The 21,404-nt window shown below is 45.9% G+C and overlaps 2 protein-coding genes across 2 annotated transcripts in view; both read right to left on the minus strand.

Annotated features, from left to right (window-relative positions):
* Positions 1–288: 288 nt before the first annotated feature.
* LOC308153528 (endonuclease domain-containing 1 protein) lies at positions 289–2,193 on the minus strand (the record flags this gene model as incomplete). Its single annotated transcript, XM_080526696.1, has 3 exons — positions 1,873–2,193; positions 1,141–1,297; positions 289–683 (listed from the first exon to the last, which is right to left on the minus strand). The coding sequence occupies exons 1-3, from the start codon at positions 2,170–2,172 to the stop codon at positions 289–291; spliced, it is 852 nt and encodes a 283-aa protein (XP_080382822.1). The 5' UTR covers positions 2,173–2,193.
* Positions 2,194–13,212: 11,019 nt separating this feature from the next.
* dpf1 (double PHD fingers 1) overlaps positions 13,213–21,404 on the minus strand; it is a gene marked incomplete at its 3' end in the record, with an annotated part of 68,789 nt that continues 60,597 nt past the window's right edge. Inside the window, exons 9-12 of the mRNA XM_080543238.1 lie at positions 17,129–17,248; positions 16,678–16,790; positions 15,963–16,044; positions 13,213–13,283 (exon numbers count right to left, since the gene is read on the minus strand). Coding sequence (XP_080399364.1) covers positions 13,213–13,283; positions 15,963–16,044; positions 16,678–16,790; positions 17,129–17,248 — 386 coding nt within the window. The remainder of the gene's footprint in view (positions 13,284–15,962; positions 16,045–16,677; positions 16,791–17,128; positions 17,249–21,404) is intronic.

Here is a 21,404-nt window from a genome sequence, read left to right on the forward strand (position 1 = left end):
TAAGCACATCTCTTTATTTATCTGTTGTTGTTGTTGTTGTTGTTGTTGTTGTGTCATTTAATTCTCACAGTCGGAAGCACAGGACCAATACAAAAAGGTTCTTCGCATCTCTCACCACATCCTCAAATGAATATCACATCAGGTAGAATAATACATTGCTTAGATAGATTAGATGAATCTACCATCAATCCAAACCTAATCCAAATCTGTCTTGACACTGTATTAATGGTTGTTATCGGCTCCAATCTCTACCAACTCCTACCCACTTACACCAAAGAAAAACTCTACCTACAATGCCTGGCAGTTGTTGTGAAACAGCTCCCCTACTGGTGTATCTGTGTAGTGCTGCAGGAAGGCGTTCAGCTCGGGCAACGAGAGCTGTTCCACCCGGTTCTCCTCGGTGTTGAGGGCCGTGGCGCCGCCGCTGTGGACAGGCCTGCCGTTGGAGTCCACGCAGCAGTGGGCGTTCCAGACGTAGTCGGGGACGTTGACGCGCTGGACGTTGTTCTTGACGATCCAGTGGTCGACGGAGGGGACGGCGCCCACCAGCACGTAAGCGCGGGCGCACTGCGCGCGGAACAGCTCGGTCAGCTGGGACTCGTGTTTCTGCCAGGCGCCCTGGTTCATCTTGGGGTTCTGAGGCACCACGTTGGTGAGGGTGAAGGTCGCGTTACGACTGGGGACTGTGAGGAGGTGGAGGAGTGTCCAGGTTAAGTAAGAAGGAGACAGAGAAGAAAGAGTTTAACACTAGAACAGCCGTGTCTAGTTTACCTACTATAAGAGTCGCCTGGAGGGTCAAATGACCATAGTCTTTACAATGGGAAGGTGCTACCTACACACAACGCCTTGTAAATTAGCCTGCCTCCTCCTACACAGAATAACTACAAAATAGCTTTATACTACCTTATCCTGATGTGATTTTGAAAATGTAAGGATACTGGGTGGTAGAACACCACATATCTAGGAAAAGTCATGAAAGGAGGGTCCTGAAATTTGATTGAGTGCAAAGATTTAAAAAAAGAAATGACTCACACGCATGGCTGTTCTAGTGTCAAACGGCTTGTTCAAGTTCACTTCAGCACAATTCAGTCTTTCATCAACACAGTTCTAAGAAATGAGGGGACAATAATAACCAGTCACCTGCGTGGTGTCCGTTTGGGTTGAGATGGCCGCGGTCGAAGCCAGAGTGGGTGTAGTCCTCGTTGAGAGCCTGCCTCTCCCCCAGGTAGACATCAGGGTTGTCCCTCCCCAGCCAGTAGCCGTCCTTCATCTCTGCACCCCACGAACTGTCCACTAGCTGGGAGCAACAGAAACATAGACTGCTGTTATAACCCCATGCAACACTTAATCAGCCACAAGGGGTCATTTGACCCATGTGAGTAAAAAGAAAAGTTATATCTTTGCACTCAATTGGCTTCACCGGTGTTTCTGGTTCGTCAAGTGTACACACTGAGTGCAGAGCCAAAAGAAGAACATAATATGTCCCAATACTTTACTGTATGCAGGGCACTGTACAAGGCCTACACTGTCCCATTACTTACTGTATGCAGGGCACTGTACAAGGGCCTACAGCTACACTTCTATGCTGCATCTCGCCTCTGCGCCCTTCTCCTGAAGTGTGAACTTGTGCACTCCCCTAATGGATATTAAAAGCATACAGCCATGGTGTAGGCTAAGCATTGGCTTGTGGTTCGGTTTCCACCATATCTCTTCTTACACCAACAGTCTATTTGTTTTGAATCCATTTGAGTGTCGCTACTCAACTCCACACAGGACGACTTAAACGGGTTACGGAGGATCAAAAGCGGTCGTCGACGTTCGAGTGAACTGACCTCCTCCTCCTCCTCCTCCTCCTCCTCTCCTCTCACCCACCTGTGGCTCCACAAACCAGCGGCTCTCCCTGCCCCCCCCGTCGCTGGGCTGGAAGTAGTAGGCGGAGTAGACGGCGATGCGGCGGTGGGTGTCATACAGGGTGGCGAAGTGGTACTGGTTGTCGAAGCGTTGGCACAGGCGGGCGTTGTCAGGGGCGGCAGCCCCCAGCTCTGGGACCTTCCCCAGGTAGAAGTATTCTAGACACTCTGGGACGTCATGGAAACGGACCACCACGTCCCCCTCTACCCAGGACAGGGACAGAGCCAGCAGGACACATGCGATGGCTGCTGTGACCCGCATCGCTGAGAGGTTACGGTACTAGGCCTTCTTGCTGGTCAGGTTCTCTCACTGGATGTGATTCTTACCTTCTGGGCTTTGTCTGGGAGTTGTTTTCACACACAACGACTAGCGAGGTCTGCTCACCGTGGCGCTGAGATGTGTTTTGAGCGGAGACTGTGTATTTTATACTGCCGCCTTTACCTTTCTCCACCTCCCCTTTTCACACGCTCCCTCGGTATCTGCGGTTCTTTGACACGTGAAGGTCACAAATAGATTCACATTTAATCTCCCTATAAGTGTGTAAATAAAGCAGTTGCTACTTTTTACTGTGTTTTTTGTACTGCTCTGTTTTGCTGCATCTATGTCTGTGTTATAATATGTGAAGTGGTATTTACTAGATTCATTGATTTGTATTTGTATTTTTGTCTTCAATAGGAAGGCTTTCATTGTGAGTGTATTTGTGGCAGTTTATCCAAAGAACAACATTTATCAATCCCTAGCAATAACAATCACACAGCACTGTACAGCATATTGTTAGGTCAATGAAAAACATCGAATCAATGTGTGTGTTGAGTTCCATTTCTGAAGGTGCCATTTTGGATGAGAATTAACAGAACCCCAAGAGCACGTTGAACACAAGAGCAAGGGGAGTTCAATGTCTTTGCCTGACACATTAAACATGGATAATAATACAGTACTTTGTTTTTCATCCTTCAACATTTGATTCAACAGGTTAATCTAACCCAACTCCTCTATCTGGAGACAACGAGAGGACCCTCAAATGTTTGTAACGGCAGACATGTGTTTGATGGTGGCAGTGGTGTGGCAGTTGGTGTTGTTGCGTACTGTAGAGCCAGTCACATTCACTATCTGAGCAGCGGTTATGCAACTATATGGTCATATGTTGGTTTCCCAGGGATTCAAGAGTGTACTGGTTGGGGTCGTGGGGTCAGGGCAGCGGCTTTGGCCTGGTCTCAACCCTGGTCTCAACTCTGGTCGTACTTATGTGTGTCAGAAGCCCTATGGGACGTGAATGTTGCAACAGTGCTGAAGGGGAATTGTGAAATGAAACATTCGGACAATGCAGCTGCCTTCTTAACACTAGAACAGCCACGGGTGGGGTCGTTAACACTAGAACAGCCATGGGTGGGGTCGTTAACACTAGAACAGCCATGGGTGGGGTCATTTAACACTAGAACAGCCGTGGGTGGGGTCATTAACACTAGAACAACCATGGGTGGGGTCATTAACACTAGAACAGCAATGGGTGGGGTCGTTAACACTAGAATAGCCATGGGTGGGGTCATTTAACACTAGAACAGCCGTGGGTGGGGTTGTTAACACTAGAACAGCCATGGGTGGGGTCGTTAACACTAGAACAGCCATGGGTGGGGTCGTTAACATTAGAACAGCCATGAGTGGGGTCATTAACACTAGAACAGCCATGGGGGGTCATTTAACACTAGAACAGCCATGGGTGGGGTCATTAACACCAGAACAGCCATGGGTGGGGTCGTTAACACTAGAACAGCCATGAGTGGGGTCGTTAACACTAGAACAGCCATGGGTGGGGTCATTAACACTAGAACAGCCATGGGTGGGGTCATTAACACCAGAACAGCCCTGGGTGGGGTCATTAACACTAGAACAGCCGTGGGTGGGGTCATTTGACCAAGTGAGTAAAAAAAAAGAAAGTATATCTTTGCACTCAATCAAATTTCAGGACCCTCCTTTCATGACTTTTCCTAGATATGTGGTGTTCTACCACCCAGTATCCTTACATTTTGAACATCACATCAGGATAAGCTAGTATAAGTATATATGTCTCTTAGCTTGTTTTATAGCATTTTCGCTTTTTAATTGTCTAGTGTGTAATATTTGTGATATGTTATATGTGTATATGTTTGTGAATATGTGAATATGTTTTCTGTTTTTTGCACCTTCAGAAGAACCACTACAATTTCATTGTATAGGCAACTGTACAACGACAATAAAGTCTATTCTATTCTATTCTATAAAGCTATTTTGCAGTTTTTCTGTGTAAGAGGCAGGCTAATTTACAAAACGTGCCCACTAGTGGTCGTTGTGTGTAAGTAGCAGCTTCCCATTGTAAAGACTATGGTCATTTGACCTCCGAGGCGGCTCTTATAGTAGGTACAATAGGCACGGCTGTTCTAGTGTTAAAGCCAAAAGTGTCATGAATATTGCATGGAAAGAAAACCATGTTACCATAAACAGAGAATGACAGACCTACTAAACAGGCTGCAGTATGTATGAGCATTCGGTTATGATTTTAGTATTTTCAACTGGAACAAACAATGAGCGCTGGTTTGTTTTCCCCAATCGATGGGTGGGGGGGGAGGCGATGACATCTCACCAAAGTACACACACACACGACACAGACACACACACACACACACACACACAGACACACACACACACACACACACACACACACACCCTCTCTCATTCTCCACAGTCTCTTCTGTCAAGGTAAAGCTCCATTGTAAAAAAGAAGTGAAGTGTGTGTGTGTGTGTGTGTGTGTGTGTCTGTGTGTGTGTGTGTGTCTGTGTCTGTGTCTGTGTAGTTGTGTGTGTAGATGTGTAATTCACAGACTATCTCACTGCCTCTGTATCACTGCGTTCCATTAGCCAACCTCTTCATCAAGTACACACTTATACGTACACACTCCGCAACAAGAATGTAAATGGACATGTAGAGCCATACTAAGACCAATCCTGTGCTTTTATAACCATGTGTGGGGTAGTACATGAGTGTACTTTGTGTGAGGGAGGCAGATGCAGTTCTGATGTTCTGCCACTAGATGGCGTATTTGGCTCAGATTTGGGGTGTTTTGTCCCAATGGAACCACATTCCTAAATCCTGACAGTATTAGTGCAAATATACAGTATGTACCCAGTATACACAGTCATCTACTGTAGGTGGTACAAGCGATAGGGTGTGCTCTTACAATTTATGTTTATCTTTGTCTCAATGCTTCAGGTGGTGATGAGCAATAATCCAAGAACACACACAGTCTTAACTTTGCTTAACCTTCATTAAATATATCACAGAACACGAGGAACAAGTCAATGAATGTGATTAAGCGCAATTATAGTTTATAATAACCAAGTCATTCGTTTGTTAAGATGGCTTCATGAGATTTGCGTAGACTTTTATCACGTTTTTAGGCATCAGCAATATTCATATTATGATTTCTGTGATCAGAACCTATAATAACCACACTTAAGGTTGTGTGTTTAAAGCATGAATTTGGTAAAAAATTGTGGCCAGAGTATATCATATCATCAGGGAAACAGAATGACTGATTAAGTGTGATATTTAAACCACGAGTTAACACTAGAACAGCCGTGCCTTTTTGACCTACTATAAGAGCCGCTTCGGTGGTTAAATAACCATAGTCTTTACAATGTTCAAGCTGCTATTTACACACAAAGACCACCATTTGGCCACTTGTAAATTAGCCTGCTTCCTACACAGAAATACATCAAAATAGCTTTATACTAGCTTATCCTGATGTGATTTAGAAAATGTAAGGATACTGGGTGGTAGAACGCACATATCTAGGAAAAGTCATGAAAGGAGGGTCCTGAAATTGATTGATCGAGTGCACAAATATAACATTTTTCTTTACTCATGGCTGTTCTAGTGTTAAACAATGAAAATAGATAATATTCCATGAGCGTTATGCTGTTGCCACAGGGATATCAGAGCTTACTGGAAACATGAACAAGCAAGATGTTGCACACATTGGCAATTCCTTGGGCATCTCCCAACAGTACGTGCGTGGCAGGGCTGCTCTGAACGACAGTAACCGCAATGCTGGGAGGGTACAGTGGGCTGGGAGGGTGTAAGAGCATGTCTGGTTACCTTGAGGAGACTAAATGTGAATCGCATTCAAGACTGTTCTAGAAGACACACATATCTCTCCCAAAGGCAGTCTATAAGACAGACAGACAGACATAAGAAGAAAAGGCCAAATTAAACTAACCCCCATCACTTAATACCCCCCTTCATAACATCCCTCTCTCTCTTTTTAAGCTCAATTCATTTTTAGATGGCTTCGTACATTTCCAATATATTTATGTATGACTCCCCCCCCCCCCTCCCCCCCCACACACACACCATTACTGTAATCCATCACCCTTCCATCAGCCACCATGCAAACAGCCCCAGTTACCATGGCAACCACCTCAGGCCCAGCAATGCGCAGCCCTCCTCTGATTGGCTGGCAACGAAGGCAGTCTGAGTCTGTCTGGTGGATGTGGTAATTGGCTGGGAGTCTCAATCCCCCCTCCCCCCTCCCTCCCCTCCTTCCTCCCCCCTCCCTCCCAAACACAAACACACACATGCACCCCCACACGCACACAGACACACACACACACACACACACACACACAGACACACACACACACACACACACACACACACACACACACACACACATATACACACACACACACACACACACAGAACACAGACACACACACGCACACACATACAGACACAGAACACACACACACACACACATAGACACAGACACACACACACACAGACACACACAGACACATAGACACAGACACACACACACAGACACACACAGACACATACACACACACACACACACACACACACACACACACACACAGAGAACACAGAGAACACAGACATCCTTGGAGATGGAGGAAAGGGAGACGGAGGTCAGGGTAATGAACCTCAGAGAGGGAGGGGGGGCTGAGGTCTGTGTTGATTTTTGGGGATGGGTGTGTGTGTGTGTGTGAGGGGTGTGTGTGCGATGGTGTGTGTGTGTGTGAGGTGGTGGGGGGATATTACAGAATTCTGGGTAGGCCAGGAGGTGGATTAAGGAATCAGTCTCCAAGCATACGGTTAGATATACACTCCCCAACGAACACAGGGAGCACTAGTGATGATTCTGGCTTCTTGAAGGTAGAAAAAAACAAAAAAAAGAATATATAATTCATTATTTGCTTCACTCCCCCATGCTTCAGACATACGTATGCCCAGTCTCAAACATCATTTCCACATATACCAGGATTTCAGCTCACAGAGAACATACACAGCACTCGTACTCTGTCATACTGTAGGAAGTCTCTAGACGCATTGGTGTAGTCTAGTGTTTTCTAGTGGGTATATATACTGTGGTTTTTCCCTCCCAGCCTCATATCGTTCATTTCGGAACGCCATAAAAATACATCTCCGTTCCCTGTCTAACGTTATATATATCTAACATTACATGTTATAAGGCTGATCTGTGCATGATAGTGCTGCATTTTGACATGTCATCATCTGTCGTTGATGGTATATGACGCTATAGTCAGTCCCAATGGTCCAAAATTCAAGTGCTTCGTAACACAGACGGGGTGAATTTTATGAATGAAAGTGTGAAAGTTCTGTCACAAATGTTGTTACGTATCCTCACACATTTTTAAGTGGGTATATGGAAATCCTTGGCCTTTCCTAGTGGGTATACGGCGTAGTCCTGCGTATCACGTAGACGACACCACTGTCTAGACTCTAGAGGGACAAATACCTTACATTTGAGTATGGCTCCAAGCTCAAAGGTGCCATCCTTGCAAAAAAATAACACAAGTACATAGCTAGCTATACAACAACAGCCAAGGAGCTTCTGGTGTGTTCATCATGAACGTAGGAACACACCAACAACAACAACAACACATCAAAATGGCCGCCGATCAGCAGCTCTGCGACAGACAGACATCAAACAGCCACCTCAGGAGTACAACTTTTATTTCTCATCTTTTTAATGGAAAATGAGTCAGGAGGAGAGAAGAACTGGGGGATTTGGGTGCCTTGAGAAAGCCAAATGAATTTACAATGAATGGATGACAGCGGCGTTGACAGCTTATGCAATTGCAGTCGATATTTCAAAGCATTCCCAGGTAGGAAAGAAAAAAAAAGTAGGATTTGATCTCCTTGGGGGGTAAATACAAACAAATTCCATTTTATCCAGTGTTTCTTTTACAGCAGACATTTACAAGAAAGGATAGAAATGTGAACACACGCACTCACACACACACACGCACGCACACACAGACGCAGGTAAATGTATTATTTGGGAAAGAAAAGTGCAAGCAAGATCACACCACGACAACTTACAAGAAGGCTGAATCCTGCTTCAACTGAGGACTGGCCGCCAAAAAGTCTGGATCTCCTATACAACCCCCCGACCCCCACCACCGACACCTGATAATGAGGAGTGGGGGGGTGGGGGCCGGGGGGTAGGAGTGGGGAACGGCGAGTCCCCCTAAACCCCCCGCCCCTTTCAGCTCTAGGTGTCAAAGGTCAAATGTGACATCAGACTCCCATCATCCTCCTCCATCATCTAGCAGGTACTTGCTCCTCCACTGCATATCTGCAGATCGGTACAATCAAAGTATTTAAAGACTCCACCTAAGTCTTCCTAAGTGCCAAGAAAATATTCAAAAGTAAAGGCTTTTTTTTTTTATCAGTTCGACATTTACAAGTTCAAGTCACTCACACAAATCACCAGTCAGTCAGTCACTTTCGGGCCTAGTCTTTTCAAATCCCAGCGATTAAAACAAATTTGATTCTATATCGGTGGAACACTTTAACATGATGAAACAGGGAAGATTGGCCACATGGGTAGAAAAAGGGGGGTTTGTCAAAGCGTTGTCTATCTTGACTGGGGTCGGGGGCCTCATTTAGGCCTAGATGACATCTATATGGATATTTTTTTTAAGCAGATATTTTCGTCCTCGTTTAAAAAAAAAACTCTGTCCACACCACAAACATATCTCTGTCCATACGAAGAGCCAAAACTGAACACGATCTGTCAAATACCGTAGATTAAACTGTAATGTCTCTGAAAACTAAATAAAAAACACATTGAGTAAAAAAAAATACCGTAGATTAGAAGTTATGGGCATGCGCAGTCAGTTGTAATCAAACGGCGGCAGTTACTCAAAACGTAAACAGACCAAACTCTTTGAAACAGACAGAAAAGAAAAGTACAAAACAGACAGAAAAGCAAGTTATGGCGACCAAGAAGAAAGCAAAAACTGATTATTTTGTGTGGACTGACTATGAAGTTGAGTTGGTGCTTAACGTTGTTGCTGTTGACAACCGTTTTGCTTCAATGCGCATATGTGAACGGCTTGACGTCATTGTCATTGCATCAACACCAGCTCCGTTTAACATAACCACACTGATCCATCACTTTTTTATCCGTTTAGAGAAATCTCCGTTTATGTGAGTGAAAACGCCTTGTTCGTATAGTTGAGAGGCCCAATTGTACAAAAAAATTTGCGTTTAGAAAAATATCCATATACGTGTAGTCCAGGCCTTAGACAGTATGTAACGCTCATATGCACAGATGTGGTTAGAAATCTTGCATACTGTATGTGGAAATCCACTCCAACCGCGTGATTTATAAACCGTGGACAGCTGGTGACAACAATGTAGTCTCAGATGTGTTGGCATGCCACAGAGAACATCCTGACAATTAGGGTTGCAAAACTCTCATAAGTTTGGGAAACTTTCCGATAATTTCCATAGGGTTTTCCATATAGAATTATCGGAAAGTTTCCCAATCTTACGGGACATTTTGCAACCCTACTGACAAAACACACTGTCTGTTCACTGCGTTGGGTCGATTTTGTCTGACCGTATAGTTAGTTTATAAGAGATAGAGATAGTCTCTCTCTGTCTCTCTTGCTCTCTCTCTCTCTCTCACACACACACACACTCACTCGCACGCAGCACACACGCACACACACACGCACAGAACAAACAAACAAACAAACAAACACATTGTGCAAAATGTTCAGTACAAAAACACCTCCCAAAACAAACATCCAAAAGAACAAGCGGAGAGGAGAGAGGAGAGAGGGGAGAGAAGAGGGGAGAGGGGAGAGGGGACACCATCCCTAATTAACTGTGTTTAAAAATGAAATTGGTATCAAAGTACGAAACCAACAGTATCTCTGGTATCATACATGCCTACATGACTGGCGAGCCTCCGAATACAAAGGTGATAAAATGCAAAATGATTTAAAAGGATTTTAGAAAAGGCAGAAATGTTTTTGGGATCTCATATTTTGATATGCACCAAGTAAAAGGGTAAAATGTGAAATGACCTTGCCTATTTCATAGACAGAGACACAATCTATTTACAGCGAATGTCACCCAACTTAAAGCTGTAGGTAGAAGGGATCATTGGAAAAATAGTAGTGGCATAACGTGAGCTTAAAATTACAAGGTTCTATCTCCGTTTAGGGTAGTTCACAGATATTGAGCGTCAAAGTTTTTACATTCCATTATGTTCTGTGAGATGGAACCTTTGTATTTTATGAATTACTAACTAAAACATTTAAACATTTTAAAAATAACACCACACAGGCATTAATAAACACCTAATGGATCAGATTATGTAAAAAACTAACTTTTGACCAAAAATGGAGATAGAACCTTATAATTCTAACGTCACGATAAGTCACTCGCTCACAAACAAACATGCTGCCTTTCCCAATACAACTGCTCCTGCTTGTTAGCTTACTCTTTGAAAAAGCACATTATATTACAGGTCCTAGCACGCAAAGCAGTCTGGCAGAGAGTACACAGCTCATTCTACTAAAGTGTCTTAACTTCTATTTTATAACTTTTTTTTTCTTCACAAAAATGGGGGGGGGGTTTCTTTGAAAAAGGGCTTGGAAGAGAAACAGCGCAAGCTGGCTTAAGTTTGTCTGGTCGAACAGAAAGGAAGTTGTGGTCGTCGTGTTTCTAGGAATATGATTTTTTTCATAAGCCTGTTCCTACTCCTGACCATGCCATGTAGGTCCTGCCTAGCACCTGGTTGGCTACGGTTGGCTCTCAGTTACACACACACACACACACACACACACACACACACACACACACGCACGTACACGCACACACACACACACACACACACACACACGCACACATGCAAACACACAAACACACACACACACGTGCACACTCACACACACACACACACACACACACACACACACACACACACACACACACACACACACACACACACACACACACAGATGAACACACACTCAACTTTGCCCATGTTAGTCACAAACTTATTGCGAATTAAGTGTGCTTTCTTAAATACTTTTCATCCTTAAAATGTCTTTTAAAAACATCAATGTAACACCATGCACATACAGTAAAGTAACAAACAAAATGTAAAAAAAAAAAAAAGAAGAAGAAAAAAGAAAAAAGCATTTGGTCCTTGCATACTTGGCAAGGCCAGACATAAAAATCTGCATTGTCCACACCAAAAAACCTACAGTACATTCTTGCTACACACATACAGACAAAATACACCAAGCTCCACCAGTCATTAGCAGTCTCTTGTTGGGTTTTCGGTTGTTGTTGTTTCCATAGGAGAGAGAGAGAGTACGGTCTCATAAAGTATTGGCAGCTTGGGAGAGAAAAATAAATGTTGTTCATAATCAACTTCATCTGAAGTGGCTAATAACAAAGCAGTAATAAAACACCCTCCTCCATCTTCCTCTCCTCTCACGACGACATCAGATGCCGTCGCTAGCTCTGAGCTAGCTGAGATTAGATGTCGGACCCTTGTGACAGCTGGTATCAACAAATGAGATGAGTTACGCTTTTGGCCACACTTGATTCAGATTAGTGCCCTAATAGAGTGTTTACCCAGCTTTCCTCGGCCCCTGTAGAACGGGGCCGACGGAGGAGGTGGAGGTGGAAGAAGAAGCCCAAGAGAAGGGGGAAGAGAAAGAAGAGGTGATATCTCATAGAGAGTCGCAGAGTCACATAGTTTTTGACATGGCAGCTCCGGTGGCCTGGCGCCGGTCAATGTCAGCCACGTCCCTTCACAGTCTCCCAGGTCTCCACCTCTGTCCTCTGTCTCTTATCCTCGTCCCTTGAACAACAGACCTTCCTCTCCCTCTGTTTGTGCTCCCTGTTGCCTGGGCCGTGGGCGACTGTGTGTTACTGACACAGCGGCAGCAGCAGCAGCAGCTGGTTAGGGGCTCCGCTGAGGGGATCTGAGGGGCCTGAGGGGTTCAGGTTTGGGGATCTGAGGGGCCTGAGGGCCCTACCAGGGTAGTTGGGCGATCTGAGGGGCCTGAGGGCGCTGCCAGGGTTGTTAGGGTTGTTAGGGTATCTGAGGGGCCTCTGAGGAGTTCAGGTTTGGGGATCTGAGGGGCCTGGGGGGTTCAGGTTTGCCTCAGGGTTGTTAGAGCTCCTCTCTCAGGGGCCTGCCAGGGTTGTTAGGGGATCTGAGGGCCCTGCCAGGGTTGTTAGGGGATCTGAGGGGATCTGAGGGGCCTACCAGGGTTGTTAGAGCTCCTCTCTCCTCTGAGGTCCTCTGAGGGGCCTGCCAGGGTTGTTAGGGGTCCTCTCCTCTGCCAGGGTTGAGAGCGCCGTGCCTCTGGAGGGTCCTCGTGGTGCCGCTGACAGATAAACAACCTCTTCTGAGACAGACGCTGGAGGGTGGGGCCTGGGGAGGGCAGGACGGTTTGGCTAACGATGATCAGTCCAGACGGCTGGGTGTTCCTGGTTTGTCGAAGGTGTTGGTGGTAGTAGGGGGATGGGGGTGAGGTGGCGGGGTGGCGGGGGGGGCAGGGGTGGCAGGGGGGGGCAGTAGGCCAGGGCTCAGAGGGGCAGGCAGGAGACCAGCTGGTACATCCACTGCAGAGTTGTAAGAACCTGGATGGAGTAAGGTGCATCATGGGAAGAGAGCTGCTTCCGGCTGCTTCCGTCAATGTCAAAAAATAAACTTGGAGGGGGGGGGGGGGGCTGGTAGGAGGGGGGCTGGTTAGCCCCTGGTTACCAGAGTGGTACTGAGAGGGGGCTGGGGACCGGAATTTGGTTCCTTTTAGCGGTACTGAAACATTTCTGTGGATGTAAGAATCTTCTCTCGTTGGTGCAGTCCGTTTACCATGATGGAGGGGTGGGGTACAGGGGTGGGGGAGGTTGACGTAGGGTGGCGGTTTGAGGGCCAGCGATGGGAGGTGTGGCGTGGTGGACTAGGTGAGGGTGATGTAGGCCGAGGCTTTCTCCTTCAGCTGCCGCAGACACAGATGGCAGCTCCAGCTCCCTGTGGAGATGACAGTTAAAGGGTGTAGGTGACAGTTAAAGGGTGGAGATGGACAGTTAAAGGGAGGAGATGGACAGTTAAAGGGAGGAGATGACAGTTAAAGGGTGGAGATGGACAGTTAAAGGGTGGAGATGACAGTTAAAGAGTGGAGATGACAGTTAAAGGGTGTAGATGGACAGTTAAAGGGTGGAGATGACAGTTAAAGGGTGGAGATGACAGTTAAAGGGTGGAGATGGACAGTTAAAGGGTGTAGACGACAGTTAAAGGGTGGAGATGACAGTTAAAGGGTGGAGATGACAGTTAAAGGGTGTAGATGACAGTTAAAGGGTGGAGATGACAGTTAAAGGGTATAGATGGACAGTTAAAGGGTGGAGATGACAGTTAAAGGGTGGAGATGACAGTTAAAGGGTGGAGATGACAGTTAAAGGGTGTAGATGGACAGTTAAAGGGTGGAGATGACAGTTAAAGGGTGGAGATGACAGTTAAAGGGTGGAGATGACAGTTAAAGGGTGGAGATGACAGTTAAAGGGTGTAGATGACAGTTAAAGGGTGGAGATGACAGTTAAAGGGTATAGATGGACAGTTAAAGGGTGGAGATGACAGTTAAAGGGTGGAGATGACAGTTAAAGGGTGGAGATGACAGTTAAAGGGTGTAGATGACAGTTAAAGGGTGTAGATGACAGTTAAAGGGTGGAGATGACAGTTAAAGGGAGGAGATGACAGTTAAAGGGTGTAGATGACAGTTAAAGGGTGTAGATGACAGTTAAAGGGTGGAGATGACAGTTAAAGGGTGTAGATGACAGTTAAAGGGTGGAGATGACAGTTAAAGGGTGGAGATGACAGTTAAAGGGAGGAGATGACAGTTAAAGGGTGTAGATGACAGTTAAAGGGTGTAGATGGACAGTTTAAGGGTGTAGATGACAGTTAAAGGGTGTAGATGACAGTTAAAGGGTGTAGATGACAGTTAAAGGGAGGAGATGACAGTTAAAGGGTGGAGATGACAGTTAAAGGGTGGAGATGACAGTTAAAGGGTGTAGATGACAGTTAAAGGGTGTAGATGACAGTTAAAGGGTGTAGATGACAGTTAAAGGGAGGAGATGACAGTTAAAGGGTGTAGATGACAGTTAAAGGGTGGAGATGACAGTTAAAGGGTGTAGATGACAGTTAAAGGGTGTAGATGGACAGTTAAAGGGTGTAGATGACAGTTAAAGGGTGGAGATGACAGTTAAAGGGAGGAGATGACAGTTAAAGGGTGGAGATGACAGTTAAAGGGTATAGATGGACAGTTAAAGGGTGGAGATGACAGTTAAAGGGTGGAGATGACAGTTAAAGGGTGTAGATGGACAGTTAAAGGGTGTAGATGACAGTTAAAGGGTGTAGATGACAGTTAAAGGGTGTAGATGACAGTTAAAGGGAGGAGATTACAGTTAAAGGGTGTAGATGACAGTTAAAGGGTGGAGATGACAGTTAAAGGGTGTAGATGACAGTTAAAGGGTGTAGATGACAGTTAAAGGGTGTAGATTACAGTTAAAGGGTGTATATGACAGTTAAAGGGAGGAGATGACAGTTAAAGGGTGTAGATGACAGTTAAAGGGTGGAGATGACAGTTAAAGGGTGTAGATGACAGTTAAAGGGTGTAGATGGACAGTTAAAGGGTGTAGATGACAGTTAAAGGGTGGAGATGACAGTTAAAGGGAGGAGATGACAGTTAAAGGGTGTAGATGACAGTTAAAGGGAGGAGATGACAGTTAAAGGGTGTAGATGACAGTTAAAGGGAGGAGATGACAGTTAAAGGGTGTAGATGACAGTTAAAGGGAGGAGATGACAGTTAAAGGGTGGAGATGACAGTTAAAGGGTGTAGATGACAGTTAAAGGGTGTATATGACAGTTAAAGGGTGGAGATGACAGTTAAAGGGTGGAGATGACAGTTAAATTGTGGAGATGACAGTTAAAGGGTGTAGATGACAGTTAAAGGGTGTAGATGACAGTTAAAGGGTGGAGATGACAGTTAAAGGGTGGAGATGACAGTTAAAGGGTGTAGATGACAGTTAAATTGTGGAGATGACAGTTAAAGGGTGTATATGACAGTTAAAGGGTGTAGATGACAGTTAAAGGGTGGAGATGACAGTTAAAGGGAGGAGATGACAGTTAAAGGGTGTAGATGACAGTTAAATTGTGGAGATGACAGTTAAAGGGTGTAGATGACAGTTAAAGGGTGTAGATGACAGTTAAAGGGTGGAGATGACAGTTAAAGAGTGGAGATGACAGTTAAAGGGTGTAGATGACAGTTAAAGGGAGGAGATGACAGTTAAAGGGTGGAGATGACAGTTAAAGGGTGGAGATGACAGTTAAAGGGTGGAGATGACAGTTAAAGGGAGGAGATGACAGTTAAAGGGTGTAGATGACAGTTAAAGGGTGGAGGTGGACAGTTAAAGGGTGGAAGGTTAAACCTATGAGCCTATGAACCTACACATGGTCTACAGTCTGATGAAGTCTATACCGAGACACTTTTAAACGAAGGAGTGTTTCTCTATTCAGCTCCCACCCTGGTCAACAGTCATCTACAGTACGGTAAACTGCAGTGTTGAGATCCATTCAGATGTTCACATTTACTTAATACAATAGTAAATTGAAATTATATTTGAGAATTGACCTATACTCCAGAGAGAATGAACTTACCCTCGGGGGGTTCGGCCATGGGGGGGCTCAGGCAGTACATATGGTAACCTCTGTCACAGTCGTCACAGAATAGTAACTGATCCTGAGACAAGGAAGAGAAAAGTAAATACGTTAATGAGGTTGAAGTGTAGTAAAGTATAGTGTAGTATAGTATAGTGTAGTATAGTATTAGTGTAGTATAGTATAGTGTAGTATAGTATTAGTGTAGTATAGTATGTGTTTCATTTAGAGGGGTGTTGGGGTGTAGTATAGTATAGTGTAGTATAGTATTAGTGTAGTATAGTATGTGTTTCATTTAGAGGGGTGTTGGGGTGTAGTATAGTATAGTATAGTATTAGTGTAGTATAGTATGTGTTTCATTTTGAGGGGTGTTAGGGTGTAGTATCGTATAGTGTAGTATAGTATAGTTTAAAAGAAAAGTCAGATCGTTACATCGGATCCCGACATGAGGACCAAAGCATTAGAACTAGTGTTGTTCCGATACCGATACTAGTATCGGCATGGCCACCGATACGCACAAAAATGCTGGTATCGGTATGACAGTTAAAGGGTGGAAGGTCAAACGCCGTGGTATCGGATCGGTACTCGGTATCGGCAAGTACTGCACGGTCAGGTATCGGTATCGGGATCGGGATAAAAAAATGGTATCGGAACAACACTAATTAGAACATGACACATTTATACGTATGATGATGTGTTATGTGTGAGTGTTTACGTCGTTCTCGGAGGTTCCACACAGGCTGCAGGACTTGCACTCGATGCACTGCCAGCGGTAGGTACGCACCGCCGCCGTCATGTTCACTGTGAACTGCAGACAGGAGGGGTGACCTGCACACAAACACCTTCATCATCACCTTCATCATCATCATCATCACCATCATGATGTGTGAGTGTTAGACTAGCAGGGTTGTTAGACTAGTAGGGTTGTTAGACTAGCAGGGTTGTCTGAATGTTAGACTAGCAGGGTTGTTATACTAGCAGGGTTGTCTGAATGTTAGACTAGCAGGGTTGTTAGACTAGCAGGGTTGTCTGAATGTTAGACTAGCAGGGTTGTTAGACTAGCAGGGTTGTTAGACTAGCAGGGTCGTGTGTGTGTGAGTGTTAGACTAGCAGGGTCGTGTGTGTGTGTGAGTGTTAGACTAGCAGGGTTGTGTGTGTGTGAGTACCTGAGCGTCCGCAGTCTGCACAGGAGATGAGGTCTTCAGGACAGCCCGTCTTCTTAGATCCTCCCAGACAGAAGTCACAGTAGCCGTTGGGGATGACTGACCCATCTGCTGCTTTCTTAGCTGCAACCAGAGAAGAAGAAGAAGAAGAAGAAGAAGAAGAAGAAGAAGAAGACTTAATGTTGGTGTGAAATTCCATGAAAAACGAATGTTTTTTTTTTTTACAAGACAGCAAATGTGACACAGTCTGATCATTTGGTCACGGAACTATGTTTCAACGTTGTTGAGAATCACAACACAAACTCGCTAGTCAAGCCAAAATACTGCAACAACGCAATGGATTGGGTGAGTAATCCCCACTGCTACCTAGTTAGCGATGTGTCATTGATTTTAAACAACGCAGAAATGTATTCATTTCCAAAAGAAAAGTCTGATCATTACATCGGATCCCGACATGAGGACCAAAGCATTAGAACGTGACACAAATATCTTAACTTCATCAATCTATAATCATTTTGAAATACAGGAAAACATAATGATCAAGTTAGATATAGCATCAATGACAGTTGAGGCAGCTAGGGCTACTCAATGCCCATGTCACCTCTGAGTCATTTGTGAATGAGGTCCAAGTGTAATATTCAACAATGGAAAAACATAGCTTTAACACTAGAACAGAGAGAGACAGAGAGAGAGAGGAAGAGTATATCCCAGCCAGACTGAAGGAGTCCCAGCTGTATCCAGATGCTTGTCTAGTTAAGCCAGCAGGCAGGCAGGGCCCACTGAAGCCTGGGACTGTCCTGCTCCTGCTCAGCCAGGGGAGGGAGGGAGGGAGGGAAGGGGAGGTCCACTGGGGAGCCCAAGGGTCTGTTCAATATTGTCAATGGACCAGAGACGGAGGGGGGGGGGGGGGGGGACCTGCTCTGTGTCAAGCAGCAGGTGCGCTACAGGGAGCCATTTTATAATCAGCATTAACTAGAGAACTGGAAAGAAACATTCGCCATCGCTCGGCTGTGTGAGTCCTTCTGACTCTGTCTGTGTGTGTGAGACCTCCTGACTCTGTCTGTCTGTGTGAGAGTCCTGACTCTGTCTGTCTGTGTGAGAGTCCTCCTGACTCTGTCTGTCTGTTTGAGAGTCCTGACTCTGTCTGTCTGTTTGAGAGTCCTGACTCTGTCTGTCTGTGTGAGAGTCCTGACTCTGTCTGTCTGTGTGTGTGAGAGTCCTGACTCTGTCTGTGTGTGTGAGAGTCCTGACTCTGTCTGTCTGTCTGTGTGAGAGTCCTGACTCTGTCTGTCTGTGTGAGAGTCCTGACTCTGTCTGTGTGTGTGAGAGTCCTGACTCTGTCTGTGTGTGAGAGAGTCCTGACTCTGTCTGTCTGTGTGAGAGTCCTGACTCTGTCTGTCTGTGTGAGAGTCCTGACTCTGTCTGTCTGTGTGAGAGTCCTGACTCTGTCTGTCTGTGTGAGAGTCCTGACTCTGTCTGTCTGTGTGAGAGTCCTGACTCTGTCTGTCTGTGTGTGTGAGAGTCCTGACTCTGTCTGTCTGTGTGAGAGTCCTGACTCTGTCTGTGTGTGTGAGAGTCCTGACTCTGTCTGTCTGTGTGAGAGTCCTGACTCTGTCTGTGTGTGTGAGAGTCCTGACTCTGTCTGTCTGTGTGAGAGTCCTGACTCTGTCTGTGTGTGTGAGAGTCCTGACTCTGTCTGTCTGTGTGAGAGTCCTGACTCTGTCTGTCTGTCTGTGTGAGAGTCCTGACTCTGTCTGTGTGTGTGAGAGTCCTGACTCTGTCTGTCTGTGTGAGAGTCCTGACTCTGTCTGTGTGTGTGAGAGTCCTGACTCTGTCTGTGTGTGAGAGAGTCCTGACTCTGCCTGTCTGTCTGTGTGAGAGTCCTGACTCTGTCTGTGTGTGAGAGTCCTCCTGACTCTGTCTGTCTGTTTGAGAGTCCTGACTCTGTCTGTGTGTGTGAGAGTCCTGACTCTGTCTGTCTGTCTGTGTGAGTCCTGACTCTGTCTGTGTGTGTGAGAGTCCTGACTCTGTCTGTGTGTGTGAGAGTCCTGACTCTGTCTGTGTGTGTGAGAGTCCTGACTCTGTCTGTCTGTGTGAGAGTCCTGACTCTGTCTGTCTGTGTGAGAGTCCTGACTCTGTCTGTCTGTGTGAGAGTCCTGACTCTGTCTGTGTGTGTGAGAGTCCTGACTCTGTCTGTGTGTGTGAGAGTCCTGACTCTGTCTGTCTGTGTGAGAGTCCTCCTGACTCTGTCTCCCTGCAGTCGGTTGCATAATACATTCGATAGCTTTAATCGTGTTTTTAATCAAGTTCAGGCGTATAAACGCTGTTTGATTTGTACGTGACCTGTTCCTCTGTAAGGTTCTGAGAGGCAATGGACAGGAACTTCCTAGATGAGTCACCTGCTGCCCCCGTAGACAGACAAAGACCCAGGACACACTCACCTTGCACACACACACACACACACACTCACCCTGCACACACACACACACACACACACACACACACACTCACTCACACACCCTGCACACACACACACACACTCACCCTGCACACACACACACACACACACACACACACTCACACTCACTCACACACCCTGCACACACACACACACTCACCCTGCACACACACACACACACACACACACACACACACACACACACACTCACCCTGCACACACTCACACACACACACACCCTGCACACACACACACACACCCTGCACACACACACACACACACACACACACACACACACACACTCACACACACACACTCACACACACTCACCCTGCACACACACACACACACACACACTCACACACACACACACACACACACACACACACACACTCACACTCACCCTGCACACACACTCACACACACACACACACACACACACACACACACACACACACACACACACACACTCACCCTGCACACACACACCCTGCACACACACACACACACACACTCACTCACCCTGCACACACACACACACACACACACACACACACACACACACACACACACACACACGGGTTCATTCATTGGAGCACACAGACATACTGACAGACAGACACACACACGTGTGCACACACGCACACACACAGAGACATAAATACATGCACGCACGCACAGCACACGCGCACACACACACACACACACACACACACACACACACACACACACACGCGCAGAGCAGCGGTCTGCATGGTGGAGTAATCAGTGGCTGTCTGTTGTGTGATTTGCGAGGTCATTAATCCAGCCCAGGGTGGATTGTGGGAAAGGTGCATGGGGGAGGGGTGCAGGAGGGGGGGGAGGGTGCAGGAGGGATGGAGGGTGGGGGGGGGGGGGTGGAGAAGGGGGAAAATGGGTTTTCTCGAAAAGGGGGAGATTGGGTTTTTTCTATTCTACAGGGTTGGTATATAATCCTCAGGGAAATGAAAAAACCCTCTGATCGGGATGAGAGAGAAGAGAGAGAGAGAGAGAGAGAGAGAGAGAGAGAGAGAGAGAGAGAGAGAGAGAGAAGAGAGAGAGGAGAGAGAGAGAAGAGAGAGAGAAGAGAGAGAGAGAGAGGAGAGAGAGAGAGAAGAGAGAGAGGAGAGAGAAGAGAGAGAGAGAGAGGGGAGAGGAGAGAGAGAGAGGAGAGAGAGAGAGAGAGGAGAGAGGAGAGAGAGAGAAGAGAGAGAGAGAGGAGAGGAGAAAGAGAAGAGAGAGAGAGAGAGAGAGGAGAGAGAGAGAAGAGAGAGGAGCGAGAAGAGAGAGAGGCGAGAAGAGAGAGAGAGGAGAGAATATGTTGTAGCTCTACTCTGCAGTACTGTACTAGGATAATGACGACAGTCAGAAGGCTTTATGGTAGAAACTCCATTCCCCCTATTTCAATACAGAACAGGCTCCTCAAATACATATAATACATTATATATGACGTAAACGTGTGATCAAACAAAGCAGAAATAGGTAGAGAAATGACGTCATGCCCAGGTTGTGGAGAATCCTGAGAAAAAAAACACAGTTACAGATTTTCACACGGTTTACTTAAAATGTTTAAATAATAACAACACAAAAATATAATTACAACACACAATCTACAACCTGTAGAATTCCACAAACTCTTCTTTGTGTGTTTTGTATAGGACCCCAATCGGGGGTAACTCTGGGTACTTGGGGGTAAAGCAGCTAGCACTGTGGCGGTCTGATACCATCTGTGTGAGAGAGAGCTGCCTGCTAGCCTGCCTGACCAGAAAGGAAAAGCCTATCAATGATTAAATGCTGCTTCCA

Source organism: Nansenia antarctica (assembly GCF_963989245.1).
Source record: "Nansenia antarctica genome assembly, chromosome: 1".
Classification (NCBI taxonomy): Eukaryota; Metazoa; Chordata; class Actinopteri; order Argentiniformes; family Microstomatidae; genus Nansenia; species Nansenia antarctica.